Source organism: Branchiostoma belcheri, unplaced genomic scaffold (genome assembly GCF_001625305.1).
Source record: "Branchiostoma belcheri isolate BF01 breed outbred unplaced genomic scaffold, Haploidv18h27 scaffold43, whole genome shotgun sequence".
NCBI classification, from domain to species: Eukaryota; Metazoa; Chordata; class Leptocardii; order Amphioxiformes; family Branchiostomatidae; genus Branchiostoma; species Branchiostoma belcheri.
In genome coordinates this window covers 175094-198969 of record NW_017804054.1, presented here as the reverse complement: position 1 = coordinate 198969, position 23876 = coordinate 175094, and the positions used below count along the sequence as shown (strand labels likewise).

Sequence of the window (23876 nt, the reverse complement as noted above, 5' to 3'; positions counted from 1 at the left end):
CAATGTACCATATTGCATTATAGATACTGAAACAAACATTATATTCCATTAAAAAATTCATAGTTGAACATTGCTATTGACAAGGAATATTTCATGAATACATGTATTCCGTAAGATATTGAACTGAGAGGGAATTACAGTCAATGCAACATGGTTGTTACATTAAAGATTTATTTTGAATCAAACCAAACTGAAGAGAACTTTCATCTATCATGCAATGTGAGGTCATTCATTTTCACGATTTATGTCTGATGATGTTCATTGTATTAAACTTCCAAACACTACAAGTGTAAACTTCCTGTCATTTACCACTGTGACAGTGCATGACCACATGTATTTCTTATAGGACCTCTCTTGATGATTCTACAAAATTTCTTGAAACATTGAAGGTCCTATCATGGAAGGTAGAGGATATAATGTTATAGAATTTGTAACATTGTTACATTGATTATGCAAATTTGTGTAATTAGCCTCTTATTATCTCAATTAATCACTTATGCTATCAACATACAGAAAATCACGACGATCCCTAAACCCCAAAAATCAGTCCCTGCAGTGCAAATAAAGCTGCTAGAGGGCGCCAACCCGCCCAAATGCTAGCACCCAGACAACACCATAAACGTACTATCCCCAGGACCAAGATGGCGTCGCTAGCAGACGACCATGTTCACAGCGCTGGGCGAATGCAGGCATACAGCGATGCCATCTTCTCCATCGTGGCAACCATCATGGTAAGATTGTCACAGTGCAACGCGATGAAGTTTTCCAGTTCTTTCCTTTCGATGTCCTTTTCTTCGGGTCATTTTCTGACGGGGTTAAAAAAAGGCGCGAACCCGGAAGTAGGAGTGGTGCACGCACTCTTGATATTTTCACGTGAGAAAAAATAAAGAGACGACCAAAAAAATCAGCTGCAGTCTCGTGTTTTCCACAGATCCTGCCAGTAGCCCACACCGAGATACCAGAAGACAAGGTAAGACAAATTTATGACACCGTATTTTTGCGTCCAATGCATCTCTTATGGTAACAGCCATGTGCCAATCTTCAAGCAGATGTTTGGAAAGCAATGAGGTTTAGATGAGACTTTGTGAAAGCAACGTTTTCAACTGTTAATTACGGTTGTGCCTTTTATTTATCGTTATAAACCTCACATTCAGCCGTAAACGACCGCTGTTCATGGATATAAAGGATGAAAATAGGGGGACTGTTGTTCAGAAAACAGCGTCATCCATACATCTGCTTGGAGTCTTCGATTAGTCATGTGCCGCTGACTCGCGTACTGTTATGGGGGACAGAACTTTGTATGGTAGGGTAGGAGGAGTATGGAAGGGCATCTCTGCTAATGATTACTTTTGCCAAGAAATTTATGTTTTGGTGTTTGTGTGTGTGACTGTGTATGTCTGTAGACTGTGACGTTATACTCCAGAAGTTGTGGATGGATCCATATAATTATATGATACAGCATGGCTAATTGGTAACGTTACATGTATATTGGTATCTGATATGAAGCACATGAAGCGCCAAATGAAGCACCAGTTGAAATTATGGATGTGTGATATCTTTGAGATATGCTATTTAAATGTTATCATTTCTTCAATTTATTTTTGACAGAACTTGAGGGAGGTCATCTTCTATCGGCTCCTACCCAAAATACTCATCTACATTTTGACATTCTTTGTGGTGGCCATATCATGGACTGCACATGTTTGGTAAGTAAGCCAGCACCAAATCTGTGACATATACAATTCAACGATAGCTCAATTTTCCTGTGCATTGAAGTACATATCTTGATAAATTTCTTTGAGGTCCAATTATCACCAATGTTCCAGGCTGTTCCAGATTGTACGACGTGCTGATGATGTGACCACACTTCTCAATCTCTTCATCATGATGATCATCACATTTCTACCTTTTACGGTGAGTCAGCACTTGGACCAAAATACACTCTAAGAATCTTGCATCATCCCACGCCTGAGTGAACTTACTAGTACCATCACAAATGGGTTGGTGAAAAAACCGGTCCAGTCTGGACCAGTTAGGGGACACCACAAACCCCTCTCCATGTATAGATTAATGGCATCAAATGAAAAGTCAAAGTAGACACTATCACCTGACTAGTACCATGTACCACGCAAATTGTAATTTAGAGAAGTCTGCTGATCTTGTAGCAGTCTTTTGGCCACCTTCCTAATAGGGATATTAGAGTCCAGTCACGTTTGGGAACATCATCATGTCATTGTGACAATGTGACAAGATCGGAAGTGAATACTTCATTAAGCTCTGAGGAAGGTAGACAAAAGGTTAAATGTCGGAAGAGAAAATTACACGTAGAAAAGAAGCTATGATGTTTATATGATATTGCTTCCTTTTTCAGTTCACCTTGATGGGAACATTTCCTGAATATGTCCTGGCCATTGTGCTGTTCAGTGTGTGTATCATTGTCCTGGGTGTAGCACAGGTAAGAGCTGATTATACCATACAAGAAAAAAAAATTGTACTAAATATCATCTTTCAATTGCAAGCAAATGTAACCCCACATCTGTCATTATTGCAGGGTAAATTGAAGGCATAATTTACTGTAACCCCTAAGGCATTAGAATTGTTTGCTACAGAGTGAGAAACAGATTAAACATGAAAAAAGATGGGGGAAATGGTGTAACCACAGACTGACAGGAAGGTTGATTTAGAAGCCCAAAATGGTCTCCCTGCAGGCTAGGAGGTGATAAATAATGAGTAAGACAAGAAATTTAATTGATCCAAATACATTCTACTTCATGGAAATCTTTAGTTTCTTGTTGTTTGTTTGTGAAGTTGACCTGTTGTATTGTACATGCTTCCCCAGTACAAAATGTAGTAAGTTGTGCTTTTTTTCTTTCTTTATAAAAATGTATCTACAGGCCTTAGTAGTTCTGCATGTGTTCCGCAACCCTCAAATCATGGAGGAGTCCATCAAGAACTCTGAGAACAAGGTGAGATATTCCTGCTCTTGCATTACAACAGCCAGCTGCCTGTCAAGGCCATACCAATTCTATGCTCAGACACCTCTATGTTCTGATATGTTCCGACACACCCCTATGTCCCAACACCCCTACGTCCTGACAGTCCCTATGTCCCGACACAATATGTTCTGATAACCCTATGTTCTGACACCCCTATGTCCCGACACAATATGTTCTGATAACCCTATGTTCTGACACCCCTATGTCCCAACACCCCTACGTCCTGACAGTCCCTATGTCCCGACACAATATGTTCTGATAACCCTATGTTCTGACACCCCTATGTCCCAACACCCCTACGTCCCGACACCCTATCTCCCGACACAATATGTTCTGATAACTCTATGTTCTGACACCCCTATGTCCCGACACCTATGGGTTTCAGAACACGGCTGTCCCCATTATAAACCCTAATAACTAAAAATCCAAACTTGTCCTAAACTCTAGAATATACTTCTTCTTTGCAGGTAGCCGTGAGGAATGCCCTCCTTCTGCGTGTGTTGGTAAACCCCATCCTCTGTACACTTGCTGCTGTGTTCTCACCTGCCAGCAATGTTATAGTAAGTCTTTAGAATCTTAAACAGTATTATGTAATGTATCTATGTATGTACTTGGCAAGTACTTTCTGATCTTGAAAAATGTAACAATAAAGAACCTTGATATGATGATACCTGATACATGTATGCAGAAATGCAGGTCTGATATTTGTTTGCTTTCTTCATTTCAGTCTTACATATTCCTGGTGATGATTCTGTTCAGTCCTAACATTGCTGTCCAACTGTCCAAGCTGATCAGCAAATGTTCAGGTATTCAGTTCTTTCCATTCAGGATGTCACAGACATGCTACCATTGCCAGTGTGTTCATTTTGCATGCAAAGGTTTTGGAGGCTTGACGGTGACTACTTGAGGCTCTCTCCTACACAAGGCTGCTGGCATTAAATCACCATTTGAAACAATTTTAACAAATGTATGCCTGCATGGGATTGAACCATGGATATACAGAATTATGATCCATATTGTAAAATAACAGGATTGTGTCACCCCTTGTGCCAGGGGTAATATATTATACAATGAAAGTGTTCATTTTGTTGTGTTTCTCCATACTTTTTAAACCAACAGGAAGTGTGCAGGTGTCTCAAGAGGTTATCCGGAGAGGGAAATCTTACGAGATGGAAGTCAATAAGGAGAGAGTGGAATGTAAGTGATGCTATCTTGAAACATAGAATGTTTCAAACATAAGTAAAACAGAGGGATAGGTTTACTAGTAATGTATATGCAACAAATCTGCCATACCTTGCCATACTGTCATGATCCAACCTGAGACCACGACTTTTATGAAAACGTTATTTTCAAATCCTTTTCAAGAATGTCAGAATATAGTTGAATGTTACATGTTTAGCAGAAGTGGGTGATAGTAATTATTTTTCTCCTATGTACGTACAGGTTACAGTGATGGTGTGTTTGCCATTGTGGCCACTCTCATTATCCTGGATATCTGGTAAGAAATTTCAAAAGGGTTATGCCATGTCTCACACCCCTATCTTTTTAAGCTTTTTTTTTTTTAACTTTACGATTTATTTCAATGGCAATTTGTGATGGATTTTTAAAGGTCCGAAAATGCTTGACCAAAATGCAAATAAGGACACCAACATGGCAGCTGACACAGGTATACCGTCATGTGAACACACTCTATAGTCGACTATCTTGGTCTATCCTTGACATCTTTCCCTGGTTGTTCTTATCATCCTGTCCCTCAGTGAAAAAGACATTCCCTCTGTGGCAGACTTGGAGATCAAGTACAAGAATGACCTGGCGGCTGCCCTGAACCATGACAGCTCTGTCTTCCTGGCCTACTTTGGCACGTTTGCTACAGTGGGACTGTTATGGTACATTCACCACTCACTGTACCATGTAAGTAAAGATACATACAGTGGTGAAGTGAAGTTGAACATCATTCAACAAAGATTATGCAAATCAGGACCTCATGTGAATAATGCATAAGAAAATGTTAGAATTCCATTCTTGGTCAAAATAAGACCGTAAGGCATTACATGACCTAAGTATGTACTACACGACTGTGTGTTTTTGTTTCTTTCACAGCACCTCAAGAGAACAAGTCGACTGATGGCCATGTTCAATAACTTTGTAAGTATGTTGTTGTCCAGCTAAAGCAAAGCAGCAAAATCCATTGCTAACTTATTATAAGAATTTTAAGTAAGTGATACAGCAACAGTTATATTACTAGTATACATTTCCCCACACTTCAATGTCAAGAATATGCTTTATGCTATTGTACAATAATTATAGTACCTTTACGTACATAACTACATGTATGTACAAATATCTATGTGCACAGCACCAATTTTTAGGGTCACATTCACCCAATATTTGAGCCCAGATGCTCATTTCATATACTATTAGATGGTAAGATTGCACTTTTTGTGTCCATCTTAGTTGTTAGTTGTTTTTGTTGCCTAAAATACTCATTTGAGGAAATTAGGATTGGTTTCATGTATGGCATACTAGTAGTCTGTGTACAACTAGAAACTTTTCAGTACCAAGGGCATGACCCAGTGCATGACAAAACTTGTCTGTACTACATGACATTTTGTTCTTTCATACAGTCCCTGGCCATGATTGGAGGGATGCCTCTGGCTTTCCAGCTAACAAGCATGTACAAAGATACAGTAAGTTCAGAATGAGTGAATGAACTTTAAAGTTTATTGCTGGACTATTATACGTGGTACAAAAACAACAATACTATAAGGCTAATCTAGTCTATGTTTATACATGTATACTACAAAATTTTGGCACTAACGGTGTATGATTTACATTACTGTCATGTGTGGATGTTTTGGTCTCACTTTTAAATTGAAGTACATGCCTCCTCTTTCCTTTCAGGACTTCTACAATAACGAGAGAGTAGCCATCCAGCTGTCTTGTGTCATCATATTCCTGGCGAGCATCTCTCAACTGGCCATCTTTGTTACTGCACTCTTCAGACCGTATGTATAAGGATTTCACCACTTTGTTTTTAGTAGCATAAGAGAGAATCTCGGTCACCTTACCACACAAAATAAAAACTGGCAGATGTATTTAATGTATGTACATGTAGTGGTGTTAACACCACAATGTTTTATTCTACACTGTTACGTACATTAAACAGAGATACATGGTCAGGTATAACAGGGTACTTGGTGTAATATAGCCAGCTGCCGCTGCGCCTGGTACTTGCAAAGTTGGTGTGTTGTATGGAAGAGCAGTTATACCGGTTTATAGACATGTGAGAATTTAAAACCGTTGATATGCTTTGTTGTTTCACTCTGTAACAGAGACCAGGACCTGACAGATAGTGCCAGAGTGGGAGGGCGCAGTCACTATTACCTACTGGTAAAACTTCTCGTCTACCCTACTGTCAGGTATGTTAGACCATCACACTTTTACAATATACGAGGGTTCCTGAATAAGCTAAATCATATATTATGTCTGAATCAAATCATTGTGCCACTCCAGTGTCTAGTGTCCAATAATCATTCTTTTCCAAAACTGTGATTGCCTAAGTGGGTTGTGGGTGAGGTAAAAATGACTGTGTTTTGCCATACTTACAGTATGACCATCTATGTCATCAGCCTGACTTCAGATGTCCTGTCTGTGGAAGCATTCCATGTGGTGAGTACTCTGTACTCCCTCCATACAAAACAGAACATAAACCTCACCAGTACTAGTGTTAACGTTATAGCTAGATCTCTAGCAAGATGCATATATTTCTCTCATGTCTCATCTCGATACAACAATGGATTAAGCTTCTTCACCTTGGTTTCTTTGACTCTTGTTTCTTTTTATATAGGCTCAGCTTGGAACACCTGTACTCTTCTTCATCCTTTGGCTGATTGTGATCCAAATACAGGTAGGATTCAGACCTTCTGAAAATATTAACAGCAGCATGCAACTTTTGGGGAAAGAGGTTCGAAAGTCCCTCCTAAATATTCTGCTGAGGACAATGTAACTTTTTTGCTCCTTACAGAGAAATGTGCAAGATGTACTGAATCCTGAAGAGAATTCGACTCAAGAGGGCAGCAATAATGAAGAACAAGGTATGTAGTTTCCTATAGTATGTAGTTGGTAGTAAATTGGCACTGCTGGAATACGTACAAGTATTTCATTTCCCTTCATATGCCTTTAAAGATAAAAGAAAAACCCATCACAAGTAAAGTAGTGGCTGGATAAACTTAAGAGTACATGTATATTTGCTGTATGTTATGTATGTATACGTTTATTGCTTTGGGCATGGATTTTCCATATGATTATTGTTAAAACAATTAGCTGATCAATGTCAAGTACAGATGTGATGGACTACATGTATCTGTACATTCTTATTTTTCAGCTCTTCTGACTGCACCTCCAGAAAACATTGCCTGCTGAGCAAAGATATCATCAGCTAATAAGCTTGTGTTTCATATTATGGAATACATGTAGTTACTCCCCTATGTTCCAACAGCTCAACCTGTGTTAGGACACCCTAACCCTATGCTGAAAAATACTGGTGTCAGAACATAAGGCTGTCCCCTTATTGACACTTATTGAGGAAATTTGGTCAGTGGAGCTGAAGTCCTAACTTACTTTGTTGCCAAAGATTTGTCTGCACAAGAAGAGACCAAGACTCAACCACATACACTAGAGATATGTGTATTCAAGTTTGTTATCTTACACTTAAAATGGTCGCAAAGTTTTTGAATTGCAAGAATACAAGTTGCTGTCAGACATGTAGTCAGCAGTAGTTGATAGGAGGCTATGGTGATTTCAGCATGCTAGTCAGGTTCAAGATCATTACTATATGTGTGCGGTAACAACTGCTTGTAGCTCTCTTGTCAAGCAAAGTGGCCTGTCCTTGGTGCTGAAAATGTTTTGTTGTACATAGACTATGCCGTGTATGAAATCTAAACCAGCATCAAACATTTCTGTTGTATCAATGGTATCTTTTACACTCTTTTAATTGAATTAGTAATAATGGAGTTTAAATGTTCTGTATTGTTTGTTAGCCGTCACCAAATATTTTTGTTTGAGCCTGAGAAAATGTGACAAAGTTTTGCTGCTGCTACAAGAATTTGTGGCTTTATTTTCGTACAAAAAAAGCATAATTGTTATTAAAGAAAAAACATTACAGACATTTATTATATGTAGTCTATTACTGAGGAATCATATGACTGCTGCTTAATGTTATTTTCCAAGGATGTATTTCACACATATTCATGATAATTACTCGGTAAATTTCGAAATAAGCAGCTTTTTTTTCCAATAAATGCATGAATAAATGTACACAATAAACCTTCAAGGTTTTTTCTGTAAAGCAGCTACATTTCAATGATTCAGAAATTCTCAAGGTTTTTTATGATTTGTTGGAAGTGTTCAAAGCCTGACCTTTTCTCTCGCCTGAGTTTTAGTAATTTAGAAGTAGAAATATCTTGCTGGACTTTTGAGCCTAATTTACACCACCAAGCACCCTCCCTGGTGTAGGACAATCATGTTTTTTGCTATCCGGAAAGCTGACAAGTGCCACGTTGAGGAAGCAGCTACATGCCCAGACTTCAGATACTGGAGGTAACTTTTTGTCTTTTTCTTTTCTTTATATCTTTTTATTCATAAACTGAACATACACTGAACCATCTATGGGAGGAAACAGGAAGCCTGGAGGGAAAACTTAAGTTGGAATTAATTAATAGGAAGATGATTTCTGACTGTTCTTGTTATCAAGGTTTGCAATGATAGTAAGATGAATAAGCTATTTGTAATTCTTGTGAAACAAACTGAGCATTAAGCATGTTATTTAATCTTTACAATGATGTTTTCTTATAATGTTAAGAGTTTTACAAGTTTTATGTTCTAAGTAAATAGGGGAAAAAACTGGAAATGATTGTAAAAAGGACCACGACAAAGCTAATTTTTAACGTTTTCCTTCCAATGAACTTTGTTCAAATGAACTCAAAAGGAAATGAACTTGCAAATTCAATATAATGTTACATGTACATATTTTTGAATATATCGTTATTACATCTCATGATTTCACTTCTGTAGACATTGTGCAATGCTCTTTGGATTTCATATACCACTGCCCACTGTGTCAAGTGTTTAATTTGCATAACATGACATTGCCAAGTACTTATTAGTAGTTGATTTTGTCTGGTCATTTTGTCTGGTCAAAATGAGCTCTAGTGGGACTTCTTCCCTTGGTTTCAACTGCATCATTATATATACAATAAGGTTCAACTGCATGCTTAATACAATCAAAGAATCTCCTGAACATTACAGTGGTCAGATGAGAATAAACAGGAACTGAAATTGTGACTTCAGAATGTTTTGGTCTGCGTTCTAAGTCTTTCTGCGAGTGATGTGGTCATAGATGACCACTTGAGTGTACTGCGGGCTTTCGATCACGGTTCGAGTGGAGTTATCCCCAGGAGATGCTGCCTTGGGATCCACGTTCAAGATCTTACGATCTCGTTTGTTCTTAAACAGCAGGCCGGAGGCACTTTCCGCGATGACCTGGTAGTTTGGGGTGGGGTTGGACGTGGATGTCTGCGTTTCCCAATTATAGAAGCTGAGATCGGAGGGCCGGGGAAGGAGTCTTTTCTTCCCAGAAAAGTATGGCTCGAAGTCCTCTGTCTTTAAACGGTGGGCGTAGTCGATGTAGCCAGATATCTCCTGACCGCGAGCATTGTAGTCACGGATGAATATGATGGTTGTCATCTTGCCACTGCGGTTGGCCTCTTCTCTCTGAGCTAGACACTTCAGGAAAGGGTTCTTCAAGTCCTTTCCAGAGCTAGCCAAGGCCTGTGGACATGAAAATGGTATCTGTTAATAGATATCATCATTCATGAAAATAGGAACTTTTTAGACGTTATATTGTATGTCAAAAGTCAGCATTAATCACTGAATAGAGATGAATAGGCTGCTTTTGAAAAATTTTCCAACACTAACGTTAATACACTATTGAGGATATTGATATATGATATGGGGAATGAGATATCCAGAGCCAAACACATGTTTTGTGCTTCTATCCTTGAATTTACGAAGGCTTTTTATAAAGAAAGCAATCTACAGAATCAAAATAACTTCAACGAAAACGTTAGCGTTACCTTTTGCTGGCTGCGTTTGGACAGTCTGCTAGCTTCGGCTGCCTGTTTTCTAGCCTCGAACTCCTCTCTCTTGAGGACCTCCCCGCTGCCGCGGTAGCCTAGCTCCACCAATTGCCTCGCTAGCTCTTCATCCTCCAGGTAATAAAGATCTAGAGACGTAATTTGGGAGTCTAGGAAGTCCTCGTACGTGTTATATTCGGTCACTATGTTGTCCGTTCCTGACGGCAGTTCTTCCTCCATCTTGGACTTTTGCGGTAGTGGTGAAGGGATCGTTGTTTACACAATAGGATTGGTAGCCTAGCAACGATCCGGAATGGTCCATTGTTTGTAAAATAAGGAATCTTGTATCACGCTTGATAGCAACATCGACAATTTTATAGCGAATATTATGACTATCTGTGCTGATTATAACTTTTTTTGCTGAAGAGTGTTGATTTTAATAAATATCAAACTTAGTATTAAACTTAGAACTTTCGATAGACAATTACCCACTGTGAAGTAGTGGTATCGTCTAAGGGCAAAGCGTGATGGGATATATTTACTAACTTTAACCTTTGAACTCCACAGCTGGACTTGCTTTGGCAAACACCAAAATGTACAGTTTAACGAGACATTTCCCCTGTTTTTCCCGGTCCTTTCGGGCACTAGAAAGGTTAATGACGTTACCCAACAATAGGAGGCTGTGTCGAGAAACATCAACGTACGTCCATAACATCAGGGCCGTTCAAAAACTCAAGGAAAACGACGATCTGTGCAAAGATGCGCTGGAGCGCGCTGTGTTCACAGTTCTGTACGATTTGAAGCCGCTTTTGGTGAAGGCAACTGGGAGGAGAGGTCTAACTATACCGTGGTGGGAGACAAACGGTAAGGCTTGTGTGATATTGATTGAAAAATATGATCACTATGATCTGTTCTTAGTTATTTCTTCAGTGACCTAAAATAAATGTGGAAGGAATGTGGTGTCACGTGGGGCGGGGCGAAATTCCTAGACATTAGGCTTGATTGATGGCCCAATCCCAACACCATGGGGATATGGGGTCAGGAGGCAGTGGGCATCCTACAAAACTTTTGGCAACGGCCCAGGGGCGAGCCTAACAGCACATGGTATGTAAACAGTCTGCAAGCATTCTAGGTCACATTGGCCAGGTGGTCGTTGTGAGTGGTCACTTGTACAGGTTTGACTCTATTTCATGCGTCTGCCTTTCTTCATAGTTGAATTTCTCTCTTTCCTAGAGTTGATGCACAAGCTGTTTCAACTTAGAATGGATCCAGAAGCTATCCTACCACAATGTATCTTGCTGAACGGGTGTAGCGAACAGCCCACAGCAAGGTTTGCCTTCAACATTTCCAGCAAGAAGCTCGCTGGGACAAAAGACGTGTCCTCTGACCTTCAGACACAAGTAGAGGAGACTTTTGGTGCTTCTGTTTTCAACATCCGTAAAGCATTGTTTGTGGTATCACCTGCAGAGGGGCAAGTGATGTCACAGGTAAAAGATTGTAGGCAGTGGTCGCATCATTTTCTGTTGTCAGTTTCGTGCTACTTTCGTGCTTAGATAATAATCTAATCATTTTGAGGTACACGTATTTTTCAGTTTCAGTTTTTTCAGTTTTATTCAGATCCACAATTAGCCTCATAAGAGGCTATTCTTCCTGTGGTCTGCACATTCATATTTACATACTTATATTACAAACGTACAAAACATTACAAATCATCAACACCTACCCACCTGACACCTGACGTATCATCAACACCTACCCACCTACCAAATGTGAAGACAGTCATTTCTAAGTCTTCTTGAGTTATCATGTTGACAGACAGACAAATACAAATGCTCTTGAAAAACATATCCTTCTGGGCAAAGGTAATAAATTGTGATACTGTACACATTTTGTAGGTGTTACATCTTTGATTTCTTGATGTCTGTTCAGGCTCATTCTCTCCTATCGTGGCACGCCTCCCACCAGTTCTGTTCACAATGTGGGGGAAACACCACCAAGAACCTGGCAGGCAGCAAACGTAGATGCTCAGGGTGTGAGGCAGAACACTACCCTCAGGTACATAGATTCTTTAATTTTTTGAAGACTTGTCATGGAGTAGAATTCATTACCAAGTACAGTACTAGGGGCATACTGACAAGATGGCTGTAGACAGTATGTAATATGTATCATAGAAGTCACATTTGTCAGTGTTGTCTTATGATTTTGACACCATTTTTAAGCAGACTGTTGATAGAACCAACATCACAAATTTCCTTAACAAGATATCTGAATTTTGTAGGTCCCATGCACAACTATCCTATGAATATCCTGTTTGCAATTGTACTGAAGTCATTAAATGTAGCCTTGAAATTTATGTACCGTAGTATTTACTGTTTACTGTGTAATACTCATCTATTTTGTACATCTGTGTAGATGGCCCCAGTGGGTATTGTCCTGGTGACCCACGAGGATAACTGTCTGTTAGCCAGACAGAAACAGTTTGCACCTGGCATGTACAGTGCACTAGCAGGCTTCTGTGACATAGGTATGTATAATTATATATTACTGCATGTAAGTTCTTCAACTACATTGTGGAATGTCTTGTACGTGTGCAAAATATTGTATACATACAAGGCATAAAAAAGTTCCAATGACTTTTTGACTGTTCTAGAAATCTTGAAGAATTGTTCAGTTTTTCTACAGTATTGTGACAAGTCTGACTTCGTTTCTCCATCAGGAGAGTCCTTGGAAGACACGGTGAGGAGGGAGGTAGCTGAGGAGGTTGGACTGGAGGTGGACTCTGTTTCCTACATGTCCTCCCAACACTGGCCCTTCCCAGCAAGCTCCATTATGTTTGGCTGTTATGCATCTGTCAAGTCTATGGAGGTATAAAATAACTCTTACAATCCTGCCAGGTAGCCCAAGGCCACCACATTAAAAATTTTGTGTTTGTCTGCAATGACTGACAAGAAGTACTGGAAGCAGAACTTCACTTGCTGCACCTCGAGGAAGACCAATGATGATGATGATTTTGTTTCACTTATATACATTTATATGTATGATGTTAACAATAAGGTTAACAGTCTTCAATGTGAGGGGAATATATCACACAGTTTTTTTATGCAGAGGCTTTTTGGCACCAAATTTGTATAGGTTACCAGGTTAGGCAGCATGGATAATTTGGTTAACTTAGCTTTTAAATAACAAAAATGACTATAGAATATTTTGTCACTAAGTGTCACCATCCTCTACTTTGGTTCCAGTGGAATATAGACCTGGACAAAAATGAGCTGGAGGATGCCAAGTGGTTCAGTCTGCCGGCGGTTCAGGTTGGCTTGTTGGCAGGTCCCCTGGGATTCAACAAGTCAAAGGACACCTCCGAGTCCGTCCCGCTGTGGCTACCACCCCGCGAAGCCATCGCTCATCAACTCATTAAGAACTGGGTAGAGTTTAAGATAAATAAGAGAAAATTTCCTTGAATGATGACTAGACATCAGGATAGGGCATTACATAGGAAGAAATATAACCAGCAACTGGGTAAGTTCTAAGAGAGGAGACTCAAAGTGTGAGGAGTCTGACTGTAGCAGCAGCACAGACATTGGAGAAGCCAGGATTGGTGGCTCGAGAACAGATACAAACAACATTGTATGGCCTGCAGTAGAGACTACTACTCCTCAGGCATATACGACCACTAACAACATAACAAAGGGTGCTTGTTGCATCCAGATCCATGATTTATCATGGATACAATAGCACTCTTTTGACCTCAAATACTTGAGTTGAAAAAGTTCCCTTTATACTTGATTTACTTTTACAGCATATTTTGAGCATGGAAAGTGATCAATGCATAGCTGAACTTTTAACCCCAGCTTACTTTGGGTATCCATTCTAGGCTGCCCACCATCTCTTGCAGGAAAAAATTAAGTACATAATAATAATACAGATAACTGTGTTTGGGAATCTAGCTATAAGAACAACCAAATTTCAAGTTTCATCAACCTCTCAAATTTTTGTAAATTCTACCTCAAGAAATATTGAATACTAAATGAAGGTGTGAGAGCACAAGGCAATCATGGTTTGTAATTGTGCCATTTGTTGACATGTACATGTACATGTGTAAAAACAGGATTTGATGAACTCCTAGCAGTCATGGACATGGACACTGGACATGCCAGCAGTCATCTCATTTGCTCAATCATGATGACTACTATATAAGTCATGATGATAACTTTATTTACTCCATAACATTGCTCTATATAAATAACTTACTCCACTCTGCTCTGTTTTAGTATACCAGTTAATCATATTAAATTGATGTAATGAAATTCAACATTATTCATTACACAAATACTACTACGAATTTTGTATGTACTTTTTTGCATCTCGGATATTGTAATCACCAGCTATCGCAGATGAAATTTGGATTGCACACAATTTACATTTTGTAGTGAAACAGGTAACAAACACATTTTTAGTCTCATAACTTAGTAAGTTTGGATAAAAAGATGCAAGTTCTGGTAGCAAACACATTGTCATTACCTGTTTATCAAAGTTTTGGAAGTTTATAAACTGCTCCACCCAGGACAGTTACTCACTTATAATGGCTTACTCACAACAATGTCTCTGTTCGAGTACTAGGCCCATTGGAAGTAAGTACGTCAGATCAGCTCTTTGACAGTGCCAAAAGTTCCCAGAAACTCTAAAATACTTACCGGATGTTTGAAATTCCCGATGTCTTTCTTGTTTTGGAGTGCATCCATCTCGTACACTATAATATTTTGTGACGTCATGATAGTTCTCGTTCTCAGGATCATACTCACAAGTCATAATGACGACAAACAAAGCGGAACAATTGCCCTTTAGAATGCTTTTTGAGTAACAATCACATAATTTTGATACACACATTTCACCACGCCACGAAGGGGCCCTGGCCTCTTCTGTCTGTAAATTTCACAATTATTTTGATCTACATCTCGTTTAGCTTGGTGATCGCTGAAGTCATGTCGAAGGTCAATGTAGGAGACGAGTGCTCGCAGGAGAAATTCCAAAGTGGAGACCCCGTGTAAGTCCCGGTCATGTTTAACGAATTTACTAAGGATGAATGTGAATATTTATGGCGGGGAGGGGCGTAGAATTTTTTTTAAAAGAAGTTTACAAAGCTGCACTTGAAGTTAAAGCTCGTTTTGACTGCTCTCTGAGTTCTGGTAGAGGTAACGGATAAACGTGATACTTTACTTGCATGTACGCAGTCTGTTGGTTGCTTTCACTTGCCACCCTGTTCTAGAACGTACATGTACTTAGGAATCTGAATAAGTTAGTGGTCAAGGGTTAAAGAATGTGAGTAACAAGTAAAGGTTATTAAGGAATACAAGCCTCACTTTATGGAGGTGTATAATCTATTTTTTCACTCCTCATCCAGCGCTGGTTTTATTGCTCACCACAAAATATGTGGCGTAAATTTTGTACGCTCGTCCACGTAACATTGCCTGCACTGTGCGCGTGTTTTAAATATGATTTACTATGATCGTCCCCCGCGCAGCAAAAGTGGCGTAGAAAGACAGTGTGTCTACTGTCTAGCCTAGCGGATATGAGTGGTCACGGGTTCGCCCTTGCATTCCTGGATAGACGTTTTATCCGTATCTGTATTCTTTGGAGTAACACACCTGACAGCTTGGCAGGCACGCGGCGCGGCGGGCTACATTGGGAAAGCGTACTTGTGTCCTTGGGAAAGCGTACCTGACTTCGATTGGGGAGGTAAAAGGCGGTAAGGAGGGGGATGAGCTTGGCCTTCCAATATACTGTGCCCTAGATACAGTGGAATAACAACCCACAGCCCATACGGCTTCAATAAGGCTATGGAGCCTTTACCTTTACATTACAGCAGACTGAACCGTAAACGTGCGGTACTGAGTCTGGGTCATGACGGCAAGCCGCTGACCAAGAGTCCCTCAGACACGCTTGTGGAAGTCAAGTCGAGTGAGAAGCTGGTAGACAAGGACAGCGGCATCTCCATGTCTGAGATGACCAGCCCGGACGACGGGTGTATGTCAGTATCCAACTTTTCTTTTGGCTCTCAAGTGTACGTTTGTTTAGTTGGTTTTATTTGAATATTCCATTATTTTTGCCTCGCGTATATCAACATGCGGCATGCGTACAGGATCGATTCTACTTCCAACATGAAAAGAATGACCAGAAAATTGACTTTGAAACTTTTTGCCGCCATGAAAGTACATTGGATGTCTTTGATGACAACGGCGTTCTCTATTTCAGCCCACCAAGAACAGTCAAGGCGAATCACTGTCTTACTTTGGAAGGGATTCCTGCTTTCGAGTTTGGTAAGGCTTTTCTTACATGTAACGAGGCTATCCATGCCAAGCTCGCCTATTGTACATGTGATGCAAGCGGTGGGCAAGCATGTCAGGATTGGTAGTCATTATATAAATTTACTAGCTAAGATCAAGATCTAATCTAATGATAAATCAAAATTCAATCAATAGATCAATGATTTTTTAAAATGTAGATTAAGGTTGATGTTTACTCCCCCATGTCTTCATATTTTAGCCATCTTGGATCGTGAAAGACAGAGAGACAGCGAACAGAAGAAGGTCAACATGAGAGCTGTGAAGAACGTGTACCACCTGGACTAACACCGTGGGACTAATGCTGGGGTCACAATTCCCATACGGGGCCCGACCGGGCAGCTTTTGGGAACGAACACTACGATACAGAAGACAACAAAACATCGAAAAGTTCTTAATAACAATCATGGGCTCCATTTCTCTATATTCTTGATAAGAATAGTTAACTTTTCATTCGTACAAACAGCCCGGCCGGGCCCCGGTTTGGAAATGTGACCTAAGCATAACCCGTCCGGCTAGCTAGGATTCACGTTTTTTCTGTCGGGAGACGTTCAGATATCACCTGTTTCGCATTTCTGTGGGTTCTGGCTCTAAATAAACAAGAAAACGGAGATTCCAGACTTGCGCGAAGTATTTTGCGATTTCGTGACCATTAAGTTCGCCCCATTTCCCGTGTCTGAATGTTTCACTTCTTGATTCTGCCTGACCATTTTCCCTGTCGATGTTCCCCTGTGCTCTCAACCAATTCGTCCTATTTCCTGTGCCTGGTCTTTTAATGCCATCGACCCATGTGCTGTCAACCTACTCTGTTCGGACAAACATACACACAAACATACAGCTCAGCCACCCAAGACAATACTTCCGTACCCTGAAGCAAAATGTATTCTTAAGCTTTATTGTGTACATGGGTTTGGACTTTCTGTATTTCTGCATAATGATGAGTGTCTGGGATAGAAAAATGAATACTGAAATTACACGAAGTGTACGTAGGTACCATTTGTACATTACATGTCAATTAATGAATCCATCATAGCTTGGAACGTTTGTTACGTTACAAAAAAGGAACAAAATTGCTTCAACAAAATGTGCATAAATGTTATGTGAAGATTGCATCCTTATGCTTGGATTTTAGACAGGTACGACAAAGATTAGCCTAAGACATATTCTCTGGATCTTCAGCAAGTCTTTCTTCTGCGTACTGCACCAGCACCTGGGCCATCTCATAGTGCAGCTGCTGCAACCTGCAAGGTAAACGGCAGGAGGCGTCATTTCATTGATCTCAGTAAATTGCTCATTGCATTTAAATGTGTTGTTTGCATTTATTCAGTAAACTGGTTTTAAATAGCAAACTGGAAGGTCATCGTTGTGATGAAAAGCTTGAGCAATGGGCTAAAAACTAATCTTTCATGCACTTAAACAAAACTATGTAAAGTTTTCCCTATATACTTGAGCCATGAAATAAAAATTAACACTTGTAGATGACAATAATTGATTCAAGAGGCTGTATATGGAAAGGACACTGCCATATTGGTGTCCCGTAGGTGACTGATTTAACTTAACATTCTCTATATTTGTACTGGACACCATCATGTCGGAAGATGTGTCAAGTTGTCAGGAGTGGGGTTGGCGGGAGCACTTGGGCAGTAACCTGTCGTGGGTAGCTTGACACATCTTTTTTTCTGTCTCCCTTCCTCAGTCTAAGCCTCTGTACCGTTGAAAAAGTTTTTAAAAAAGAAGTACTGATGTATAAATACCTGTACAGGGTGTTCTCCTGGTGGTCTAGTGACGTCAGGTAAGTCTCTATCCACATCAGGTCAGCACACATCTCCTCCATGATGACGTAATCCTCGTGACGGAGGGTCTTCTCAAACTGGGCCGCCATCTCCGTGAAATTTGCATAACGGCTTCCTTTCTAATGTAGTGTGTGTGGGTGGGGGGGGGGTAAATAAAGTTGGGAACTACTATATGTAGACAATACTAGTATTGTTGTTGCTCTGTTTCTTCTTCTTCTCCAAACAAATGAGGTCATGGTTGCAATAATATAGCAGGAGGGATTTAGACTGTCTGATCATATATATGAATGTGATTGATTAAGAATTAACAGAGCAGACCATATGCATTTGCTTTGCAAATGTTACCTTTCTAGTCAATTCATTCATCTGTCCATTCATTCATTTATAGTAATTTGGGTGAAAATAATAGACAGGAGAGATGTTTATGTTGAGAATGTTAAGTAGTGTACTTACCTGTTTCTCCATGAGTTTTTGAATCTCCTCGTGTTGGCGCTGTAGCATGTACTCCTTCTTTTGCGCGACGACTGCTTCTTTCTCATCCATTTTCTCCTGGATACGGTAAAGCAATGCCGATGAGTCAACTAAACCCGACTTGCCTTTTGCGTTCAAATGTCATTACAATCCAGCCATAGCTTCTTAAGTTATTCTTGGCCAAAATACCTGGCTAAATCATTCGTAGATAGATAACGTTAAGATCTAACCACCGAAGAATCCCCTACCTGCTGATAGGCCTCTGTTGCCTCATGAATATTCATGATGATAACGGCGATGAAGACGTTTGTGAAGATGAAGTGTCCCAGGAAGATGAAAATGATGGAATAGATCGCGCTGGACGACGGTAGTTTCTCCTGTAAGTCTGTCCAACCATCCACCTAGAAGGTAACAAAACCTTTCTTTTAGACCTTCCTGTTAGTCTGCGGTTACACCATTCCCCCTCACTTTCTGTGACTCTGCTGCATCCAAGTTACGTGCGGACACACAAGCGAGAAACAAAGGCACACCGAAAGCAAAACCTCCGTACACAGAGGTAACAACGGTCCAAGCAATTGCAACTCACAGTAACATAGGCGAACAGCGTCAGCATGGCTCTGCCCAGGTTCCCCCAGTACTGCTTGTCTCCGTGGTTGGGGTAACCGAAGAAGTAGTATCCCATGATCCCGAAGAGAAACATCAGCAGGAGGAGCAGGAGGACGATGTTCACCACGGTTGACCTGATGGTCTCCACCAAGGCTGTCACCAGAACCTGGAATGATAAAGGTTTAGTACTCCGTGAAAAGGAGGTAAGTAGTGGCCTCTGACGGAGTATTGAAGTAAGATGTGTCCGTACGTGCGCAGCTATAACTTAGCCTCTAGCAGGCTTCAGGAGGTGGCTGGAAAGATTAGAAATTGCCAAATAGAGAGATAACATGCCGAGGGAGTTGGTCCGCTAAAGAGTACATTTTGCCGAACTCGGCCTGGTAGAGGCTAGCTGTGACCCACGATCCCTTTTCTGCGTTGGTATATGCAACGAATCCCGAAACAAACGTCTCCCCACCTGCAGCCCTCGCACAAATGAGATGGTTCGGAGCGTCCTGAGGGACCTCATGGCGCGGAGAACCCGCAGGATGGCGAAATAGTTCCCGCCCTCGGGGTCGTCCTGCACGGCCGTGACGATGTTCTGAACGTACGAGATCATCACGATCGCGAAGTCGAACAGATTGTAGCCGCTGAACCAGTAGTTCTTCGGCTCGGCGTAGATCTATGGGGAAAAAATGAATTCGAAGTAGACACTAGGTAGTTTCTTCGTAACAGGTCGAAGAGATTGTGGCTTCGAATTCTCTGTGACCCATCTATCAATTAACTCGATTAATATCGATTGATTTTTATAACAGCAAATATTTTTTTCCAGATAGTTTATAAGTTTTCACGTTTATCTGAAGAATGTTCGTACCTTTAGAACCATCTCAACACTGTATATGCTGAGGAAGATGTTGTCCATGGTTTCCAACATGGTACGGTGTGTCACCTTCATGGCACTGGTCTCCAGCGCCATGAACACGGCGTTCATAAAGATCACGAACATGATGAAACCGTTGAACCAGCCCGACTCCGTGATTTTCTGGAACAAAAGATGAAATATTGCACCACTTTAGCCAGGGAGAGAGAAGGCGAGGGGGGAAGTGACGTAAGAAAGAATTCAGTACCATGGACAGGTTCGGAATACGAGTATTGACACCAGAACTAACGTTAACTACCGACAATCTAGCCTTCGCATACATACACTTTTGTCATAAGCTTACACTTAGCTTTCTGCAGACTGCCACGTGTTTTGATTCCACATCTACAATTTTCTCCACCAATCTTAAACAAGAGCCGTCGGTGTACCTTTATAATTTGCTGGAAACGATGGTCGCACCGCTTTCTCTCTTCCTCATCATCTTCTAACTCGGGACCGAAATTGCTCGGTACAGCCGCCATGTTTCTCTTTTGTCTTCAAATGTCGAATCAACTCACAAGTTTTAATTCGCCCGTCCGCATTTAGTTAGCCGTTAATATTGTAGGCAGAGCGAACAAGTTTACAACATCTACTGATCCGCAAGCTTTAGGATAGATTACGTTTGTTTGTTGTTCTTATTTTCCTGGGGTACCGGGTAACTGGTCATGTCGTAATAAAAGTTCTATATACAACGTTTGTCTTGTTCTGGAACAAGAAGTATAATGATGTTATTGGAGTGATTAAGGACAGTATAAGATATACAACATGTATTACTATAAAGTCATGTTGATTTGAATATATGGATGACATCCGATGGCACGCGCGCATGAATTTTCGGATTCTCAGCGCTAGCGATAGAGCAGAAAATTATTGTCTCAGCAAGGCACTCCCTCGACTTGCAGTCTTATATGTTAATAAAGGATGCAGGCTGAATATGTACTCAATGGTGACTTTCAACAAGTGATATACCCTACCACAATGAAGAAGAATCTACTAGTATGCTGATATAAATTGACAATAAAAGAGTCAATTTTTGTTAACATTTTAAAACATTTTACCTCTTTGAAAATTCAGCGGGCGAACTTCAGCATATGCTTGCAAGAACATTTTAAAAACTTTTGTTAGCCAGTAGACAGAACAGATATGTGTTTTTCTAAATAAACCAATATCCCAGCTATTCTCATAACTTCGCGTTGTATGTTTGAATTAGAACCACGCGCCCTCGTCTGACGCCCGTTCTGGAGATGGGAAGTTTGGAATGTTCGACTATATATAAACGGACAAGAAAGGGGTGTTGTCCCTGACCAATAGTACCCTTCCATTTCTTGAGATACAGAATTAACGCGTAGTTTCACCATTGACATCACAAATGATATCCTTAAGAACGGTTCTCTTTCATACCTCCATTAATTGATATCACCTGATGATGTTGTCGTTTGCTTGTTACATCAAAAGGGAGGCTATATGACGGTTTGCGCTAAAATCCTCCTTACCCCCCTCTCCTTGTCCCTCGGTCGAACATTCCAGACGTCCCCATCAGTTGTGACGTTGACGTGTTGCCAAGCTGCGTTTAGAACAACAACGTTCCACTGAGAAGTCCCATTCCACTGATCAGAGTCGTGACGACTAGACGTACACGCACGATGTGGGACTTTCTGATTTCCGTAACAAGCTGCCTTTGCTGCTTTAAAACCCCGAACAAAGTGTCTCCGGCAGAGGAGGAACATGTAGAGGAGGTAAGAGCGCCGGGAGAAGAGGAGATGGACCGCGGGACCACCGGTGAGTCCGTGCGTGCGTGAGAGGACGCTGGGTGAACTAATGTTTGTTGTACTTGTTCAGTAGTCGTAGCGTAAGGCGCTGTCGCTGTGTCAAGCTTTCTTCCTTTTCTTTCAAAATGATATGGGTCTATGATGACTTTGGTGAAGAGAGAGAGAGAGAGGGAGAGATAATTTTAAAACTCTATACTAGTAAAGAATCCTATAGCTTTCTTTTACGACGTCTTATTCATCTCTGTGAGATATGGTATCGTCACCTTTAACTACATTTTTCTAACTACATTTCAACACATTCCATATTATTCCAGAATGCAAGCTGGTGACCACACAGCCCCCGATGTCCCAGCCGAGGCCGAGCAAGTCTGAGTCGGACGTTCTGGCTGAACTGCGGCAAGAGGGAGTGTTGCCGATCAAGGCCCGCGGGGACTCTGTCGCTTTCCAGGTGCTGGTCGTGCAGCCCGCCCCCGAGCCCGACGCGCCACCACGCCGCCCTGTCCGGCTGGAGAAACTGGAAGAGAACCTCCAGGAAAGGAGGAAAGCAGTGAAAAAGGCAACGGCGGGATCACGCCATAAACTGAGGCAAGAACTCAGCGAAGCCGCCAGTAGAAGACAGGTGGGTTATACGAAATCATTTCGAATCTAAAAAAAGCAATGATGAAGGAGTCAAAGGGAAGCCGAAACGGTGGGTGAAATCAAACGATTAAGGGCACAGGTGAATTGGAAGCGTTGAGCTAAACTTCGCTTTGTCTTTTATCTGTCTGAACAGGCCATGCTCGAGGAGAGGTCTCGCCGGCTGGCAGAGAGGGCCGCCAAGATCAAGGCCAAAACAGCGGCCAACAAGAGCACCGGGACGGTGTTTGTTATTTCTTCAGCCAGTGATACCGATGCCATTGCTGCCCGGGACCCTGCAAAGGCGCAGGCGCTGGAGAGAAGGTTGGATGAGCGGAGAGAGCGTGTGGCAAAACGTAAGACCACAGCGGCCGCCATGGAGAAGCGCCAGGCGTTAGCAGCTGAACGAAGGAGGGTAAGTTCTCTCTCTACTGTTCAATAACATGTAGAAGGGCAGCATTTAAGGCTTTATTGTAACTGGCTTCAATAAAGGGGAAAATGATGTCTTCTAATGATCTGCCGGCTTGTAATTTCTTTCCGGATCGATAATTTTGAAACGGATCAAAATGAAATCTTGGGTGATTCTTGACTTTTGTTTCATACCTGGTGCAGGATAAAATGGCCGAGACCGTATTCAAGGCCCGTATGTCGCGGATGACGAAAGGTCTTGGTTGGGAGGAGGCTGATCTGGCCATGGAGGAGCCACTGGAGACGTACCAGGCCTCAGACGGGGAGGACGAGGGAGCGTGGTGATTCAATCACACCGTGATAGTAGAGCACGACGCGAACGCGAAGTTTTAGAAATACCAGAGAAACAGAGAATGATTTCTACAAAAAAAAACATTTCTGTTCTAGTTTAAATACTGTTGTTAGACTGAAAAATGTTATGCAAAAGTCTGAAATAGTGCCCATAAGCAAACTTTCATACGCTGAACTTTGCATTAATTCTGAGTCTTCAAAGAGGTTGAATGTTTAAAAGGTTTAAAGCTGAATGTGTTATTGTCAGTTACCAGCTCACTGACGTGGTTCTAATTGTTAAGAAAAATGAAAAAGTAAAACATTTCAATCCCGGGGGTTTAAATCTGACGAGTTATGTCGAGGCCATGACTACGTTTATGCTGGGCTGGGTTTATCAAAGTCCACAGATGTGTTGATAAAAATACATATGTTTAACGTTACATGGGTTATCTACTGTTAAGTTTGAAACAGGTTGTTTGACTGGAAAAATGTACAAAAGTAAAAAAAAAAGATATGTTC

At 41.1% G+C, this 23876-nt stretch overlaps 5 protein-coding genes across 6 annotated transcripts; 3 read left to right on the top strand and 2 right to left on the bottom strand.

Moving 5' to 3' along the window:
• Positions 1-571: 571 nt before the first annotated feature.
• Positions 572-8358, top strand: LOC109478282 (endosomal/lysomomal potassium channel TMEM175-like). Its single transcript, XM_019779748.1, has 19 exons — positions 572-731; positions 932-970; positions 1609-1706; positions 1827-1914; positions 2372-2455; positions 2895-2966; positions 3464-3556; positions 3724-3802; positions 4116-4193; positions 4440-4494; positions 4754-4907; positions 5097-5141; positions 5621-5683; positions 5898-6001; positions 6329-6415; positions 6605-6665; positions 6844-6903; positions 7021-7090; positions 7381-8358. Exons 1-19 carry the CDS (start codon positions 594-596, stop codon positions 7416-7418), a joined length of 1506 nt encoding a protein of 501 aa, XP_019635307.1. The 5' UTR covers positions 572-593; the 3' UTR covers positions 7419-8358.
• Positions 8359-9209: 851 nt separating this feature from the next.
• LOC109478291 (uncharacterized protein C4orf22 homolog) lies at positions 9210-10411 on the bottom strand. The gene is made up of 2 exons (XM_019779759.1): positions 10130-10411; positions 9210-9824 (listed from the first exon to the last, which is right to left on the bottom strand). The coding sequence occupies exons 1-2, from the start codon at positions 10367-10369 to the stop codon at positions 9363-9365; spliced, it is 702 nt and encodes a 233-aa protein (XP_019635318.1). The 5' UTR covers positions 10370-10411; the 3' UTR covers positions 9210-9362.
• Positions 10412-10662: 251 nt separating this feature from the next.
• Positions 10663-17074, top strand: LOC109478289 (nucleoside diphosphate-linked moiety X motif 13-like). Of its 2 annotated transcripts, XM_019779755.1 has the most exons (9): positions 10663-10993; positions 11363-11616; positions 12059-12184; positions 12542-12653; positions 12846-12994; positions 13372-15170; positions 15990-16154; positions 16379-16443; positions 16670-17074. In XM_019779755.1, the coding sequence occupies exons 1-6, from the start codon at positions 10723-10725 to the stop codon at positions 13585-13587; spliced, it is 1128 nt and encodes a 375-aa protein (XP_019635314.1). In that variant the 5' UTR covers positions 10663-10722; the 3' UTR covers positions 13588-15170; positions 15990-16154; positions 16379-16443; positions 16670-17074. The 2 variants fall into 2 exon arrangements, with proteins under 2 accessions (XP_019635314.1, XP_019635316.1); XM_019779757.1 differs by lacking the exons at positions 10663-10993; positions 11363-11616; positions 12059-12184; positions 12542-12653; positions 12846-12994 and having other exon boundaries at positions 14974-15170; positions 15993-16154.
• Positions 17075-17213: 139 nt separating this feature from the next.
• Positions 17214-20801, bottom strand: LOC109478288 (cation channel sperm-associated protein 3-like). Its single transcript, XM_019779754.1, has 8 exons — positions 20625-20801; positions 20191-20358; positions 19795-19998; positions 19318-19503; positions 18980-19132; positions 18714-18809; positions 18222-18379; positions 17214-17708 (listed from the first exon to the last, which is right to left on the bottom strand). Exons 1-8 carry the CDS (start codon positions 20715-20717, stop codon positions 17621-17623), a joined length of 1146 nt encoding a protein of 381 aa, XP_019635313.1. The 5' UTR covers positions 20718-20801; the 3' UTR covers positions 17214-17620.
• A 677-nt stretch (positions 20802-21478) lies between these two features.
• Positions 21479-23408, top strand: LOC109478294 (stress response protein NST1-like). The gene is made up of 4 exons (XM_019779762.1): positions 21479-22014; positions 22319-22623; positions 22777-23034; positions 23232-23408. The coding sequence occupies exons 1-4, from the start codon at positions 21879-21881 to the stop codon at positions 23370-23372; spliced, it is 840 nt and encodes a 279-aa protein (XP_019635321.1). The 5' UTR covers positions 21479-21878; the 3' UTR covers positions 23373-23408.
• Positions 23409-23876: the final 468 nt, after the last annotated feature.